The following is an 18,498-nucleotide window of genomic DNA, read 5'->3' on the forward strand; positions in this document are numbered from 1 at the left end:
GTTTCTTCTTATTTCTGTAACAAACTGCTATCCTGACGCATATCCTATTTGTCACGATTCTTAAACTGCAGCTTCTTAAATCAAGAGATTTGATACAGCAAATCCTACTATCTTCCAGTGATTTTCTTTCAATTGGGTTTGAAAGTGATGGAAATCCAGTTTCATCACATTAGGCTAAAGCATGGCTTGGCTTGCACTGGTATAAAAGCCAGTAAGATTGTCTTTCCATGCATGGACCAATAACCTGTATTTTGTTGAAGGAAAAAGAAGTGGTGGTATCCGTTTGTTCACTATCATATGAAGTGGATGAGGAATTAGAAGTGCTAGCCAAGTGCCTTGACTCTCCCTGGGAATGTGGCAAAGATAAAATGGCTAAGAGCATAGTCAGTATTGTAATTTGCTCCTGGAGAAAGTCAGCAGCTTTTTATTTCTCACTCATGAGGAACTGAGAACATGACATTCTGCTTTAGAAGACATGGTTCCTGGTTATCAATTTAAAAAAAAGTAGAGCCAGAACCAAGATTTTCTGTTATAAACATTTTTTTTTTTCTTAAGAAAACTATGAAAACTAAATTTCAAACTAGAATATTTGCTAAATATTAAAACCAAAATATTACCATTACAAAAATGATTTATTTTTTAAAAATATTGTGAGTTCTCCTAAAGAACTTTTTATCAGAGATTATATTATCATCAAATGTAAATGTATTTGAATCCCCACTTCTGTGAACTATTTTGTGGGTTAGTCAGTGACAATGTTGTTAACAATATATAGATGTATTTTCATTTGTGGTCAATAAGCACTGTGGTGTCTACAAGAGTCTATAACCCATGTTATCTGGCATGAGAAAGGACTACACAGTGCCTCAGGGCTTAAATTATAAAGGCAATAACAGTTCTGGTTTGACCATAATATGCTTGTATTAAAAACCTCATAACCTGACTTTAACTGTTTTCCTTTTAATTGGTGGATTTTTCCTATGTGAGAATGTTGTTTGTAGACATAAAATCTTGATGTGTTTACAAAGGAAATGTTACTGCAATATGCATCACAAATTCTTGACCAATTTTAATTGTACAGAGACATTTTAAGAAAAAAAATGCATTGAGTCTGTTCTCCCCAGGAAAACATTTTTCAAAATAATAAAGCAGAATAAGCCCAAACAAGGACTGGCAAACACAGTCAGACAGCTGCCAGAACCTCTGAGTTTGTGCTCTGAGATGTAACATCCCGCTAAGCCTACATTCTGCTTCCTACCTACCAGCAATTCCCCCAGTGGGATAAACCACATGTGGACAGCAAAACAGAAGAATGGAAAGCCCACATAATCAGGACTTCGAACTGGAAATGGGCCCTTGACAGCAACAAACTTTGGGCAGGTATTTTCCACTTGTCAGAACAAATTGGTAATGAATTACAAACTGATTTCATTAGGATCATTCTTTCAGTAGCTTTCAGGTTTAGTGGTTTCCAAGGCTGAGGGCCTCAGATAATACTTTAATAGACACAGTAGCTTTTGACGTTGCCTGGTTGTTCTTTTCCCCCCATTCATTCTGGCTTATAAAAAGACCAGATGATGCTGGTGTTTAGTGTCTGCAGAGGTTAACAAGCTCCTTGCTATACTCTTACTACGTAGGCAGTTAATATTCACACTTATATACAAGAAAACTATCACAATACCTTGCTACTCACTGCATGAGTCAAAGATGGAGAGTGATGTAATGCCACAGACTGTGTTGGAAGGACAGAAGTGGGACAACCTTTCTGACCAAATACTACCTCCACAGGCTGGTGGATGTGTCCCACCTGCCTCACATCCTTAGGGTGCTTGTACCCCCAGTACATGGGATAGCCGTTTCCCTGGTGCAGGCCATGCTATATACTCCAAGGCAAAGAAGATATAGTTTTTTTCTGGGCAAGCACAGCCCTACCTAACAGCATGGCTAGGCTCATCCAGAGCACAGATGTGGGACAAAGCTGAGGAGCTGGTTTCTGACTACAGGTTTACAGGCTCATCAGTCACCTTACATACCACCCACCTGGGAATCCCATACCTAATTGATCTTGAGAAAGGTTAAAGACTCAGGAGATTGAGGGAAGAAAAAAAAATAGCTTGGTATTTAAATAGAGAGAGGAAAAAAAGACAGTTTTTTAGATAATAACCTACAGTGAGAAGTAGAATATTTTTTCAGGTAAAGACAGGAAAAGTAGGTAATGCTGAACTTCAGTATTTTGGATAAAAGAGGAGGAAAGGGCTATGTCTAGGGGCACAGTACGAAACTTAATTAGTCTATGATGGCAGAGAAAAATGAAAGGAAGACTTACACACTAGCTGTGATTTAAGGGATCACTTTCTTGCGCAGGGAGCCAGTGAGCTGTGTAGATGCTTCCTTTCAGCGAGGCAGGTCGCTCAGTAGCGTGGGTTTACTAAGCAGCCTTACCGGGGTTGTCAGCAAGCTATGGGTGGTATGGGAAAATACGTGCGTACAACCAAGGGTCGTTCTTCACGTGGCCTTGGCTGCATTGGTGTGATTTTGTCTTCTTCTGTCGCTCATGTGGGATGTGCCAAAGGTAATGTGGTCGGTGCTGGAGGCTTGTGTGGGTGATGCTCCCTTCAGGTGAGAGCCTTGGCCTGAGGGAACGCATCTTTTACACGCTGCATACGTGTAGCTGTATCGCAAATCGCCCCCAGTGAAGAAGCAGATCTAGCCATGGGGCTGATCTGGGGCCTCAAATGTTGCTTTTCTTGTGCTGCAGACTTGGAAGATGATATTACTGATGGGAGGGGGGTGGTGACAAGGAGCAAGCTCCACTGCGAGAGAGAAGGCAGAGGGCCCACAGGAAAGCGAGGCCAGGTGGCATTTGGGAGAGCAGAAATGAGAATATGGAACAGATACAACAAGCGTGTCTCCAAAGCAGGAGACTGAAGAAGGCCGCTTTCTACTCCTCCCCTCCGTTACACGCTCGGTTCCCTCAGCAATTCAAGGCAGGCCCGGGACCCTCCGGGCGCGGACGGGCGTCCCTGCGGAACCGCCTGACCGCGCTCCCAGGGCGCTCGCCAGCGCACAACGCCAGCCTGTGTGAAACAACTTCCCTTCCCTCACCCTGCGATAATTGGGCAGATGTTTTATCTCGGAGAGGACCGTCAAAACGTAACACTTGCCGGCCGGCAGAAGGGACCCGCCCGCCGGGGGCGGGGCGCCGCCATGACGGAGTGGCGGCGACGGGCGGGCTGCCCGCCCCAGCATGGCCGCCTCCAGCCAGGTAACGTGCTGCTCCGGCCGGGCCCGGGGCTGCAGCGTCCGCCCCGCCCGGTTCCCGGCTCGGCGCTGGCGGGGGGGGAGCCAGCGGGGACGGCGGGAGCGCGGGCGGCCCCTCCCGCGGCGGCCCGGCCTGTCAGGGCAGCGTGCTGTGAGGGGACAAGGCCAAGTCAACCCCTGTGTGTGCCCGACGGCTTTTACAGCCCCGCCCGCCGCGTTCTCTGAGGGCAGAACAGCGTGCGCACGTTCCTGTTGTTGTTCCTGTTGTTGTTCCTGTTATCGGTATTGTTTTTAGCGAGGGCTCAGAGCCCCTGAATCTGAGGGGTGTCAGTGGAGGTTTAAGTGCTTCGGGGGTGGCAGAGCCGCGGGGATGCGCTGGCGCCCTCAGGCGCGTTTGGTCAATGCTGGGACTCCTAAATCTCCCCATCAGGGCTCCTGAATTTACTTTTTTTCCATGAGTTTTGATGTCTGTATGTATACAGAGTCTGTATACATTTACGTTTACGTGTCTGCGACACAAAACCAAGCCAAAACTGAGTAATAAGCCGCTGAAGTTCATAGCTGAGCGCGGCGCTCCCTCTGCTGACAGCTGCACTCCCGCAGCCATGCACTGTCGTTTGCAGAAGTGGTTCCCCCATTACTTAAAACCTTACTTTGACTTTTGTAGTCGTTTCAAGCCAATTGTGTGACCTGCTATAACCTGAACTAGCTTCGCAAAGGGTGAATTGTTTCGGTGTATTTTCAGGACCTACTTATTTTAATACTTGTGAAAGGAGGTGGTAACAGTCGTTAATAATCCACTGCTGCGTGCTTTTTCTTCTGTGGTCATGATGGCCTTTGTAAAGGGGGCTGTGAGATGTTACCAAATAAAGTTTTGCACTTCTGTACAGTTGAATGTGATTCCTCAACTCAGAAATCAAGGCAGATTGTTGGTCTCCATGTCTGCAGAGTTCAGCCTCAGGTAACAGTGCAAAGGACAAGGCAGAGAGTTTAGAACCCGGTTCAGAGATCAAGAGAAGGTTCTGCTGTCTCAGTAATGCAAGTAATGTTGTTTGAGATGCCTTCAGGGGCTGGAGACATTTGGGTGATATTGGCAAGCATGACACAGCAGGTGGGGAAGCTCTTCAGCTTCTTGAGCAGCAAGTGAAAGGCCAGGCATCTCTACCAGTTTTAGATGCAGTTGTTTAGGCAGCAGAATCACACCTCATCTGTTCTGTACTCTCTTGTTTAGTGCAGAGGCTTTGCAAGGATGGAAAGGAGTCTTTCAGCTTCAGTTTCTACGCTAGTTGGTCAAATATTGGGCCACGACTTTTTGGCTTTTGCTATCTCTCTACAACAGACTGAAGTATTTATTTTTCAAGCAGGATTCTTACTATGTGTTATTTCTTCTGCTTCCCAGATTACCAGCATGGAAGTTAAAACCAGTGAAAATCATTTAAAGGTCTATAAAATGAAGAAGAAGGTATTGAGGAAGCAGGTCAGAGCTCAGCATACATTGATGAGACACGAGGGCATCAAGTGCGTCTCCCATGGCACACAGGTGACAGGCAGTTCTAATATTGATGGTAGTATGAAAATGCTGCCTATTGGTGTTTGATTCTTACATATGCTTTGTCTAAAATACCGTTCTCCAAAATGCACTTCCTAAGATTGAGGGGTTTTTGTGCTTCTTTGATTTCAAAGCAGAGCTGTACTTCACAAGTTTAACATCTATGGAGAGACTTTGATGGGCTTTGGATAAGCTTTTTTTCTTTAATCTGAAGCAGTAGTTCCTCGGGTTGGGGAGGAGGATGAAGCATGGAAAATGATACCTTGTTGAAGTAGATAAACTTTTCTTCTCTTTGTCTGATCTCTGGCTTTTAGTTTTTATATATTTCTTTCCTCCGTACTTGTCTATAAAGTATGATTTATCTCATTGAAACTCCCAGTTGAAAACATGTCTCTCTTAGAAATCTTTTCCACATTGTTTTCTTCATGTAAATTGATTTAGGCTGTAGTTCTGTGGGAGTTGAACTGATTTACTGACTTGCAGCTATTGAAAAGGGGACTGCTTTCTCTTCCCTTGCACAAAAGAGGACAACACAGGAGGGAATTCTGATTTATTATGATACTCAATGAACTGTACTATAAGTCATTTTAACCTAACAGAAAATGACTCAGCTTTTTGATCTGTGGTTTTCTGCCACAGTAGTGAGTTACAGCAGATCGTAGGGTGACCTCAGAGATACTGTTGTAGCAAAAAGCAAGTGACAGGAACTTGCAGACAGAAAGGGAAGAAGTTGGAGAGAGTGTTTATAATTTCCTTCTATCAGTTGTGGGGAGATGCTAATGGCTTGAAGGACTGTAGTGTAGTATTGTTAACCCTAGCCTTGTTCATCTTGACCCTGCAAATTCTTCCTGTTCAAATACAGAAACATCAGTTGGATTTCTATACTTTTTTTGTAACAAAATTTGGCCTAGTCTTCACTCAGTTTTCACATCATGTGGGCATATGCTAAAATGACCCAGTAATCTTGTATACACTGTAAGCTCTTTGGAGCAAAGACTGTGTTATTCTAGTGTTGCTTGAAAATGGGTCCGTAATCTGCAACTTGTTCCCCTTAACGCTGCCCCAGATACAAAGCTATCCATTGAATCTGTTCTTCAAAGGGTAATTCTGGGGTTCAGTGAGATCCTCATTGAAGAAAGAACATTTTAATAAGTGATATATGAAACAAAATTATAGTGCTAGTGATAAACTTGTGTCAAGAATGCAGAAAATGCTTTCAACCTTGGTGCAAGAGTCTGATTCTATTGAAATTGCTCAGACGTGATCAGTTGCTGTACATACTGCTGTTGTGTAGTGGTGGTCTTTGTAGATGAAGTGCCTACAGCCAGTGGAAGCACTGTTTGAGTCTCTGCATTTCTTCTACAGACAGAGGCCTCCCTGTTAATATCATGCTAGAGAATAACTGTAAATCATAATGGGGTCACATTTCAAAAATGTGATCAATAATGGACAGCTGAATGCAGTGACAAGAACAAGTGTTAACAGCATAGTCACAGTGGTACCTCAGGCATGCTCACTATATATGTTTTTAAAATAATCCTTCTCTTCAATTTTAAATCTATTTTTCTGTCTTTTGGAGAAGTGAAATGCTATCATTTGAAACAATTGAACACTTTACCAGCTGCCTTCAGAAAAGGTCATAGAACATTCATTGACTTTAAGGAAAGGATGGTCTGAAAGCTTTCTGGAGAGGTATTACATGGAGTCAATCTGAGTAAATTGTTGCTAGCTGTTTGGAGTCACTGTAGCTCAATCAAAACTTCAAGACTTCATCCTCATTTGGCCTTAAAAAGGCACTTAAACGACTTTCAACCACCATGACTTGATTGAACATCCAGTTATGGCATATAGCTATTTAGATGTCAAAAGAACTTGTTAATTTATTTTGAAAAGGCCTATGTATTTTCAAAGGATATTCCTCTTGAATAATAGTCCCATGAAAAGCTCTGTTTTGTTTCTTCTAATGTTTGGCAAACCAGAAACAGTCCTTGCAAACTGTGTACTCCTTGATAATTTTGGGCATAAATCACTATGAAAGCATAGAATAAAGCAATTAGGCATTGTGCATGAACTAATCTGTGTTAACTAAGGATGAGATATAAATCCCTTTGTTTATAAAAACAGGAGGGTGGATTTTCAGATGAGTGCTGGAGCAGAACTAGATGCTCTGTTGCTAGAGGCTGCTGCGTTTTTGGTGAACTCAATGTATGGGTGCCATGAGGTGGGACTGGGAATATCAATCACTCTATGCTTGGAGAGTCTCCTTGGCAAAGATGAGAAAAACTGTCTTAAAATAAAAGTTTCCAAAGGTTTTTATCTTCGTTTCTATTGGTGGTAACAGGTCTTGGGAGAAATTTTGTTTTAGAAACCTCCAAAATTATGTATGTCAGTGTCACTGTTTGCCTGCAGTACACTTGGTGCACACGTGCTGGTTCGAAGCTTAAGAGCTCTTGTAAGAGTAACTACTTGCATTAATTGAGGAGGTATCTCTGATACGGGTTGCAAGCCTTTCTGCCCGAATACGTACTAGGCAAACAAGGGTTTGCCTTTGCCTCATATACCAAGCTCTTTGAAATGTGGAATACATAAAAGAGTACTCACGGGCTTATTTAATTTTTCTTTATACAGCTGCTCTCCTGGTAGGGTGTTAGTTTTAAATTAAACGATAGTAATCACTAATTGGAACAGGCTTCCCTGGGAAGTGGTGGAGTCACCATCCCTGCAGGTGTTTAAAAGGCATTTAGACGAGGTTCTTAGGGACATGGTTTAGTGCTAGGATTAGGTTAGGTTATGGTTAGACTTGATGATCCTGAGAGTCTCTTCCAGCCAAAATGATTCTATGATTCTGATTTTTTTTTTCTTAATTCCTCTTCAATTAGAGCCTGGTTATTGCCAACGCTGGTCTTGGTAATGGGATGAGTAGACAGCAGCTGCTGAAGATAGTAGAAGAGTATGGATTGGTGGAAACACTCTTAATGCCACCGAATAAACCATATTCATTTGTGAAATATGGGACAACAGAAGAAGCCAAGAAAGCCTTTGATGCCCTTAATGGAAAAGAAGTAACACTCGAAGACTTTGGCCAAAACATTGTTCTATATATTAATTTTGTGGAAAAAGGTATATTTTTTCTGCTCTCCTATATAGCCATCTTCTTGCATACTGCTTCCCTTTGCTTTTACTTTCTAGGTGTAAATATAGCTAAAAGCACACTGGTCTTTGCAAGTAGACACAGACAACGAAAGCCAGAATCTAAGATTCAGGGCATAAAACAGGCATTCCTCCTTGTATTTCCTGATAGGATACTCTAATTTGAACTCCTTTACTTTGAGACAAAATAAGAAAAGGACTTCAGGTAGTTCCCTGGCCATTCAATACTGCGCTTGAAGGTTTTGTGATTAAGGAACTAAATTGGAACCCAGGAGATCTCTGGACAGGTCACTGGATTTTTTTGGTATGACCTTGTTTCTTGTGGTCTCCATCTCAACTCCAAGAATGAAAATAAGCACAATAAAATTTCTGGTTTTTTTGTCCCCTTCTCTCCAGACTTTTTTTATGGCTGACTATAAGCTATTTAGGACAAGAACTGTTGTTCTTTCTGTGAGCTTCTATAGTGTCTAATGGAAAGGGTTCCTGGTGTTCGTCTATACATTAGGCCAGTGAATAGCTTTTTTAAAGCTATTGGGATAGCAAACTGAATGTCTCTGCATTGCCAACATTTTATGTTTGTCTATGTATTGCATTATATGCCTTCATATTTGATTACAGTTTGTTTCTCTGGACTGACTAATCTGGTGATTTGGTAAATCACCAAAATGAAATGCAAGTAGAATCCTGAAGTGACCGGGAAATTCTGTCTACTGTTATTTTGACATGAAAATCACTAGTGGTATTGCTTTTAAATAGTGTGGAGTCTTGTTGATCTTATGCAGTAAAAATTAGAACGTGCTTTGCATGATGCAAAACATCGGTCTACCCTGTTTTGTCATGACAAAAAGTGATTATTTATTCACTAAATAATACCCTAATGAGGACCTCATTGTATCATTAAAGTAAATACTTCTATACCTATACTGTATTCCCATACATAGTAAATATCCCTGTAGGGAACACATGGTTTTATTTGCTCTAAACAGTGACAATATTTTCTTTTTCCATACATCCTAGTTTTCTGCAAGAACGCTGTCCCTACAAGCTTGCCTCCAGGCCTAATGGTCATTGAAAATATTATTTCTCCAGAGGAAGAAAGGAGGATGTTGGAAAGTATTGACTGGGTAGGAGATGAAGATACTAAAAATGGTGGGCAAAACCATAGAAATGCAGACATTCCATGCTTTTATGCTGTTGTTACCTACTTTTTCAGTTTACAAGAAGTCTACATCTTGGTAAATGTACTGTTTCAAATCGTTGTGTATTTGTTCTTAGTAGTTTAGAAATTGGATTAACTCCTGGGGGCAAGTGATCTGAATTGATATTCTGGTATGAGTTTACTTGAGTAATATTTCTACATCCAGAAACAACTGAAGTCTTTTTAGGAGTGTTTATGTCAAGCACAAGCCTGTTCTGTGAAGGTTACCCTTTTAATTTGATGTCCAACTGAGGAGTTGTGTCACGTTAAATCAAAAAGAAGTCGGTGAGACACACATTCCACATGCTTTTGTGCTTTCACTTGAGCTCTGTGGAATAAGATCTTGCAAAAAGTGAATTGTTCTTGGAATTCACTTCAGGGTTTCTGTATAATTTTTTTTTCCTTGGGACAACACAAAGGTTTATATTGGCATTAGGTAACATGGAAATGGTGACTAGTAAAAGTGAAGGATCCTGCTCTATCTGCAGGATATTAATCAAGTGTAGGTTCAGGGATCAGGGCAAGAATAAACATGCATTACACATGGCTCAGGAAAACTGGTGCTTTCTCCTTCTTGCATGTACAAAACCACCATCAGTTTGATTTCCAACAGCTGTGAATGTGATGTGTGCTGAAAATACAAAAGGCAGTAAGGCACAAGTGTGTGCCATGAAGAACAAGGGCCAAACACAGTTTCAACTGTTAATTAAAGAATGTGTAGATTTAGCAGGTCAGATGGAATAGGGAAGCATAGAAAATTGCCTATACTGCTTTATGTAGTCTAATCTTACTTTAAGCTTGTGTGTTTTTACAGCCCAGCAGACTTTAAGACATAGAAGAGTAAAACATTTTGGATATGAGTTTTGCTATGATAACAACAATGTTGATAAAGACAAACCTTTACCTGGAGGTAAGAATTTCCCTATTAAGTCATACTTATTTTGCACTGATGTTTGAACCGTTATATAAAGCCTTTAAGCCTCACTGCGATATGGATCTGCGATTCTAATAAAAGCAGAGCCTTCACTTAATCTTAAGCACATACTGAACAGTGCTTTTGAGTGGGATACATTCCAAATTACTGTGAGTGCTTGAAGCTTGTTTTCCAATTGTTGCTGCCTTTTGAGGTCCAGTCAAATAAGGATTTTGGGATTGTAATTGTTATTTTTTTTTTTAGCTTTTTTTTTTATAAGACAACTGTATGTTACAAATTGCATACTCGTTTGGGGGTTGTGACGTATATTGCTGTGTATCTTTATCTTGACTAGCTGGAAGGTTGCTGGATGCAAACCAAAATAAAATTTCTTTTGGACTGAAAGCAGATTTGAAAAGGTTTCAATAACTCTTATTTGATGTTGAGAGTTGTGAGTCAGAGCAAAGTGAGTGAGTCATCTTATAGTCTTAGATTTAAAAACAGTAAAATAGGGGAGTTAAGTTCCTATAAAACATGAAGGTGTTTAAGGTGATGCATATGTACTGGGTGGGTGTAGCTTCCAACAGAAGGATTCTGGTTACCCTTTGGTTTTAACAGTGAAGCTATGTAATCATAAAAGCAATGATATTTGAGCTGTTTTCTAGTCACACAGCTAAAATATTTTTTGTGAGAAAAGCTTAATTGAGAAACACTTCATTGTGGGAGAAAAACTGAAAAATAGAAGTCAACAGATTGGTGAAAGGAGGGCTACTAACATGTTTGTGGGTGTTACCTTGAGCAGAAGTTTACAATGGAGTCTTCAGGTAAAACAGCAAACCAAAGATTCAGTGAAGGACTGTAACTTTCATTCCCGTTTCAAAACCAGTTTAATTTCAGCAGATTTCTTGGTGATACTTAATCTAATTCAGTAATAGATTTTTAGGGGATCAATTTTTTAGAGAGCTCTGTGCACAACTTCTGACTTTCTGTAAAATAATTTTCCTTCTTGACTGCAACGTTTTTACTGTAGTTGCTGGAAACTTTGTCTCTGATTTGATATGCTTTTTTGTTTATGTGCTGAGATAGTGCAGTTTGCATTTGTAAGGAGTTAGGCCTGAACTACTTCTGAATGCAGAGGCCTTTGGGGAATGGCCTTTCTAATTGTGACGTGTTGTAAATATATCAGACTTGCAGAACGGGGCCCCATTTCTGATGTGTGTGTGTGTGTTACAGCAAATGCAGAGTGATCATTATTAAAGATGGACTTAGGTATCTTTGAATCTGTTTCTTTGTATTTTGTCCAGTTGTTGTATTTATTGTAAAAAGAAAGGATAAAAATGTAAAAAAGCTTTCTTGTCTTGCTTACAGTTTTGTTTCTATAACTAGGTCTTCCTGAAATTTGCAGCCTCTTCTTGGAGAAGTGCTTGAAACAGGGATATATCAAACATAAGCCTGATCAACTGACTGTAAATCAGTATGAACCTGGACAAGGTAAGTTTATTTGTCTTTCAAAAATGTTCAGCTCTTTGCCTTACATTGTAGTTTAATGCTGGTAGGCAACTAAGCACCACACAGCCACTTGCTGACTCCCCCTCATTGAGATAAGGAGTAGAAATGGAAGGATAAAAGTGAGAAAACTCATGGGTTGAGGTTGAATGTCATGGTACAGGCAGTTATCAACACTGTTTTTATCAAAAATCCAAAACATAACCCCATACTGACTACAGTGAAGAAAATTAACTCTGCCCCAGCCAAACTAGTACAACTTAACTGAAGACTGGAAGAGAATAGCATCTAAATGTGACACAATGTAGGGACAACATTTAAGGACCTGCTTAGTGTATTTCCTCTGGGATCAGAGATGCTTTGAATCAAAAATAAAGTCTTCATGCTGTTTTCTGAACCTGGGAGCTTGTGTTTAGAAGTACCTTTTTTTATGCCACTGCTATGGAAATGGATGGTGTTTAAGTCTGAGGCCATAACAAGGAAACCAGATATGAAAAGCTGTAGGAATAAACAGTCATATTTGGTTTTGTACTCTAGTGCACTTTTCACTCCAAACTCTTCTTTATCCGTGTATGTACTGTGCATAGTCTCCAGGCAACGGCTCTTGCTGTTAGTACATAAAATAGAATGTTAATATATATGGACTCATAAGTGATACAAGCAGTATTCCCTTATCTGAGGAATAAGGAATTACTGTGTTTCTGTAATCTTTTCCAAGCTGGAGACATCAAAGAGACATTTGCTTCTAGTCACACCTTTAAGGAATAAATCATGTTCTGTGCTTTTTGCGAAGGTCAGTCATCAAGGCTAAATATCTGGCTTCCTTTCTAGAGTGGGTATTTCATTTGTCCTTAGGAGGAAAGGACAACAGCTTTTCTTTCAGAATTAATGTCTGACAGCTAATACAGTGTCTGCCAAACAGGGGTCTGAAAACCATATTTCTATTGGTTTATGTATATGACAATCTGTTAAATTGATATAGTAATGTATTTCTGGCTGGGTCATCAGAGGAGATTACTTAGAGTTATAGATTTCTATCAAGAAAAGAAGCAATTTAAAAAACAAAACCAAAGAAACAAACCCAAACCAAAACACACCACCACCAACAAAAACCAAAACCAACTGCTCCTCACCCTCCAAACCAAAAAAACAAAGAACCCAAAGCAAAATACCCTTTCTGAAGTGCAAATCATTAGGATATGAATGAGCCAGAATGCTGTCAGATTAATACCTTTAATATCTGTGTTCTGAGTCAGATTGTCATTAGAAATTGTACTAGGTATTTTAAAGAATGACTGATGACTTTGGCCATCTAAGCTGTAGTGGCGACGCTTAAGACAAATTAAATGAATTCCTTTTTGAGGGCACTTTTTCATTCAGGGTCCTAAAAATGTTTAAAGTGGTAGATCTATACTTGAAGGTCCCTATCCACTTTTGAATGTTTAGGTGACTGTGTTTATGTGCTGCGTATATGGAGTAAGAGAAGCAGGTAGGTCAGTGGTCTTGATGGAATTGTCTGGGTGACACTGAAGACAGCTGCCCATGTTACCCTGTTGCACAGTGAATTGTGCTGACTTTAGTGCTCATCTGAAGGCAGAGTTTCAGTGCTTTATGCTGAGGTGAAGTTATGAGCAACACAAACAGATATGTGTCCTTGGTTTTCAAGTCTCATTGATTTTATTTCAGATTAAATGTTTGCCTCATGAAACACTTGTATTGCTTTCACTAGAACTAATGGAATAGTAAATTTTGGCATAAAATAAGAATGCCTTATACGACTGACTGACACTGTTAGGAAAAAATGTTTTCAGCCCAGAAATTCAATAACATCCAAAATTAATGTGGGTAGAGTTTTTAATAAACAAATATAACTGTTTTGGTTTGGATCGCATAGGAGTTACGCTGTCTGGGTCTGCTGTAGTGTCCAAGGAAGGTGCAATTGCAACTCCCCTGGGCTCTCTGCTGGCCTTGCTCCACTGCTGGCTGCAGTTCCCCACCATGCGGTGAGATCTTGCTGTGACATGCTTGCTGCTGTTTCAGCACCTGGCATTCAAATGGGTGGCACGAGCTGTGGGGGATGGCAGTTCCTTTCTGATTAGCAGATCTGAAAGAAAATGAAAAAAAAGAATTGCTGGCTGCTTTGGCGATTCTCAGCTACATGTTGCTCATACACACACTGACAAATGTGCTGCCTTAGGGGTTAGCCTGGCAATGATGTGTGGAGTTCTCCTGGGAACTGCAAAGTGGAGGCAGGGTTTGATCCTGGTGTTGCCTCCATTTGTGGTAGTATGTCCTAATTCTGAAGCTGAGACCCTTAACACAATCATTTGTGTAGTGAGAGAGCGAGTATTTGCAATGATTCCTTCTCTGTGAAAAAAGTAAGAGAGAAATGCATGATCAGATACAGGGGAAGAAATTTTTTACAATGAGGATGGTGAAACACTGGCCCAGGTTGCCCAGAGAGGTGGCAAATGCCCCATCCCTGGAGACATTCCAGGCCAGGCTGGACGGGGCTCTGAGCAACCTGATCTAGTTGAACATGTCCCTGCTTATTGCAGGGGGTTAGACTAGATGGCTTTTGAAGGTCCCTTCCAACCCAAACTATTCTGTGATTGAATGATCATTGCTGCCTCTAAGGTGGCAGTAGCGACCTGGTTCAGGAACAGCACAGCGACCAACCCCAGGTCGCTCGATCCCTCAGCTTGCAGACACCAATGTGGTGGACGGCAAATGGCGTTTATTGGCAGGTAACACAGCATTATATACCTTGAGTTTACAACGTCACTTCTGTCTGCTTACATCACACACTTCTACCTATCTAGGGAGGGGCTACTACCTTTCCGTACAGCGCAAGATCTTCCGGCCACCAGACCCTAACCACCTACATATCATGGATGAGCTAAGGCCCAAAATCACCTAACATAGCATAATTGTTAATGCTAAGCGCAGAACTGCCTAAGAGGAGAGCGCAGAGATTTCAGTTACTCTCTGCAGCAAGGAGAGCATTTGGAGTCCTCAGGGAATGAGTGCAGCCTTTGGGTGCTCTGAACTGTCTTCCAGATATTTCAGCTGACTATACAGGACACTTGTGTGAACTGTGCATCTAGTCTGGGGATGTAAGTCAGATGTAATCCAGTCCTGGATTGTTTTGGAAGGTAACTCCCTCCTTTAAGATGTTTTGTTTGTTCCAGCTGTAAATCCCAGTTTTCTATATGGACATCCATGGAAATAAAGCTTGCTAACTGAGACAGCACTCAATTATTATTATTCTGATTTTTTTAATTTGGTTTTTCTTATGCAGGAATTCCTCCTCATATTGATACACATTCCGCTTTTGAGGATGAAATAATCTCTCTCAGTTTAGGAGCTGAGGTAAACTTTATACGTGTTTTGATGACGCTTTACTGAGAAGTTCCATATTTATATTGTTTAATAGAAGTTAATTTGTTTTTTCCATGGTGTCTGTTCACACTCATCTAACTTTAATATCGAGCATGTAAGGTAATGTGATATGCTAATTAAATAAGTAACTGCAATGAGATGTTGTCATTGGAGGATTTTCCAGTGATATTAATGATACCCCATTTTTTTTAACGTGAGCATCCAGTTCTCAATTGACCTTCATTTTCTATTCATTTTAGAAAGCATACCACTCCTGTTTGTTTCTACTTCCTTTTTTCCCTGTGTCATCCCCTTTTCCTTCTGGTCTGCATAAGCCTCCCATTATGTTCAGTGTGTTTACAGTAGGCTAATGCAGATTTATTACCTGTAGAAGGTCCAGTCAACGTCTGAACTGTACTGAGCTAGTAGTGGCAGGCAGAGGTAGACTCCGATCTCACAAGCTTCCAACATATGTGGATGATGTAGACAAAGAAGGGAAGGGAAATGGAAGAACAGTGGGCTAGCACAAAGTCATGCAACATATCATAAGTATGGCTGAAAACAGTCCATATAATCTAGTCTGAATGTTCTTGTTAGTGGTACATGTATTGCTGTGTATTCCCATTTTACTGGATAACTAGAAGCTTAAGAAGGCTGAGAATGGGTTATCGCAGTGGGTAATAAAATTTGGACTTTTGAATCTTTCCATTGAAAAGCTGTGAATGCTGTAGAAGAATGATCTAATCTGCTACTTGTTTTTACTGACAGTGGAATGAAGATGCCACAGAGGTTTGTGCTTATAGAATTATACCTGTATTACCAATGGTGTTCTCCTGTTACAAAACATCAACTGATTATTGCTCTCGGTTTGTCTTACTCTTTAGGCGGAGAGGGAAACGTGGCTGGATTTTATTGAATCTTGAGTCTGGGCTTTGGCATCGACTTGCTTTCTTCTTGCAAGTTGTGTAGTGGAGGTGGAGCTCCCAGGACTCGGGCTGAGTCTAAGGAAGGATAGCTTTGTCATGAATGTGTGGCAGTGGCACATCTGTGTTCCTGGTCACTTGAAAATGGGCTGAAAAGGTTGCCAGTCCTCTCAGCCTGACTGTAGGGGTATTTGTCCACCATTCACAAAAGCATCCACTCTAGAGTAGGACTGTTTGGGATTAGTTGTGAGAGTGGTATGCACAGTGGCAGCAGAGTTCTTACTACTTTTGTTCTGGAATCTCCAAATCTAGGGGCTACTTCCTCATGTGGCTTCTGCGCTTGGCCTTTTCTCAGAGATAGTGTGTTCTCCTCTGCTCAACCACAATGTTGGTTTTAACAGTATCAACACCTCAGCGCTAAGTAGCACGTGAGAACGTATCTTTCTTTCATGCAGTTTCTATAGGAGAAGGGCTCTAATTGATCTTCTGTGCAGTTTATCCATCCTAAGGTTAATTTTTCTAATATGTGCTGAGCATTCAGAGCAGCACAACAGTAGGTAGCCCCAATGTACAGCTGTTCCTATGTTGATCTTGTAAAAAAAAAAAAAAAAAAAAAGATACTTTAGTTTACTTTAGAAAAACTATATTGGTGCTGTGATTTCACTTGTTCTGCCTCAGTTGCCAGCCCCAGGCTTTCTTACCCTTTCCATTTCAATTAAAAGGCTGACTCTGGCACGGATGCCCTGTTACCTCATTGATGAGTCACCAAAGGCAGTACATTTCTTGGTGATTATATTACAGCACACCTTTGTGATGGTCTCAGAGATGGCCAAAAGCAGAGTGATTTTAATCACCTGAGAAATACAAACCTGGACTGCCTGTAGCATTATGATGCTGTTAAAAATTGGAATGTGTACATTTCAATCACGAAAACAGCTGGATTTGGGCAATTTCTCATATTTCAGGCATAGGCGCTGGATACAGTCTGTTAGATAGTGACTTTTCACTAATGGCCCAATAATGCACTTTTCAGGTGCAGACAATTGAAGTACACATGTAGTCAAGCAAACCAGTGGCCAATGAAATGCTAAATTATTTAATGGCTTTTCTTTCTGGTACTTTTACAACTTTTTATGATTTCTTCAATGTGTTTTTGTGCACTTAACTCTTCATCTGATTTTAAAATATACGTATCAGTTGCAGTAATATGTGTGTTAGCTGTTTTAGGAGTGAAGCCCATTACTCTGTTCCCTTAAAGCTTACCATGTACAAAATTTACATGGTCTGATAATAAATAATCAGAGTTGCATATACAGCAGCAAACTTTGGTATCCATCCCATCTTGTCTCTGTAGTATGAGGCTTTTTTTATCTGAATAAATTAGGCTCAATATAATGGAAAACACACATAAACAAAGTTGTATGTGTTTTCCTTTATTCTCCTCAACAATAAACACATGTATTTAAATAGGAAGTGCCATAAAGAAGTAACTTTGCAGCTCAACTCATTCTGTATCGTTCTTCGGCAGCTGGTGAACCAGACACTTCAGAGGAAGAAAAGAAAGCAAAATCCCTCATGTAGTTTATTCTTAGTAAGAGCTTTTTTTTATGATTGTTCGTCTGCTTGTCCTTTCAGGATCTGAGTTAGGCAGGTTCTGGTAACTAGTAACTAAAATAAATATTTTGGCTTATGAAAAAGAGGTCTGTGGCAGGGCAGGGGACTAAACACAAGTGCCTTCCTAGCCTAGTGCCTTATTTATCAGCACAGGTTCTCAAACATGTATCGTCTTCACAGAATCACAGAGTTGTTTAAGTTGGAAGTGACCCATTGAGATCATCTAGTCCAAGGCCCCTGCTCAGGCAGGTTGGATAAAGCAGGTTGTCCAAGGCTCTGTCAAGTTGTCTTTCAAATATCTCTGCAGATGGAGACTTCTCTGGGCAACCCATTCCAATGTTTGACCTCTGTCATAATTAAAAATAAAAAAGGTGTAAAAAATTGTGTTCCGATGGAATCACATGGATTTAAAATTGTGCTCAGTGTCTCTTGTCCTGTTGATAGACACTACTAGGAACAATCGTACTCCTTCTCCTGCATTCACTCCCATCAAGTATTTATACACATTCATAAGAGCCATCTTATCTGAGCCTGAGCCATCTCTTCTCCAAGCGGATCAGTCCCAGCTCTCTCATCATCTCCTCTTGTAAAGATACTCCTTAATCACCTTCGTGGCCCTGTGCTGAACTTGCTACAGGTAAGTCTGTATCTTTTTTGGCAGTGGGAAGCACAGTCCAGTCCCAGTACTGGACACAGTACTCTAGATGCATCCTCATAAGTGCTGAGCAGAGGAAGGATCACCTCCCTTGACCTGCTGGCAGTGCTCTCCCTGATGTAACCCAGGAGACTGTTGGCCCTTTTTCTGCATGATAACACTGGTGGTTCATGTTCAACTTCTTGTCCACCAGAACCCCAAGGGCCTTTTTGGCAAAGCTGCTTTCTGGCTGATCAGCCCCCAGCGTGAGGTGCCTGGGGTTATTCCTGACCAGGTGCAGGACTTTGCACTTCCCTGTGTTGAAGTTCTTCAGGTTCCTGTTGGCACCAGTTCTCCAGCCTGTCCACA

At 40.9% G+C, this 18,498-nt stretch overlaps 1 protein-coding gene across 4 annotated transcripts in view; it reads left to right on the forward strand.

Annotated features, from left to right (window-relative positions):
* Positions 1-3,188: 3,188 nt before the first annotated feature.
* The window catches only part of ALKBH8 (alkB homolog 8, tRNA methyltransferase), a 45,478-nt gene continuing 30,168 nt past the window's right edge, over positions 3,189-18,498 (forward strand). The window contains exons 1-7 of one of the 4 annotated variants that reach the window (XM_080354637.1): positions 3,189-3,265; positions 4,661-4,801; positions 7,690-7,930; positions 8,978-9,109; positions 9,973-10,068; positions 11,458-11,562; positions 14,879-14,949. In XM_080354637.1, coding sequence (XP_080210763.1) covers positions 3,248-3,265; positions 4,661-4,801; positions 7,690-7,930; positions 8,978-9,109; positions 9,973-10,068; positions 11,458-11,562; positions 14,879-14,949 — 804 coding nt within the window. In that variant the 5' untranslated portion in view covers positions 3,189-3,247. Of the gene's footprint in view, positions 3,266-3,435; positions 3,544-4,660; positions 4,802-7,689; positions 7,931-8,977; positions 9,110-9,972; positions 10,069-11,457; positions 11,563-14,878; positions 14,950-18,498 lie in introns of those variants that run through there. The other 3 variants (XM_080354638.1, XM_080354639.1, XM_080354640.1) reach the window with 3 other exon arrangements.

The sequence above is a fragment of the Nesoenas mayeri genome (assembly GCF_963082525.1).
Source record: "Nesoenas mayeri genome assembly, chromosome: 1".
NCBI classification, from domain to species: domain Eukaryota; kingdom Metazoa; phylum Chordata; class Aves; order Columbiformes; family Columbidae; genus Nesoenas; species Nesoenas mayeri.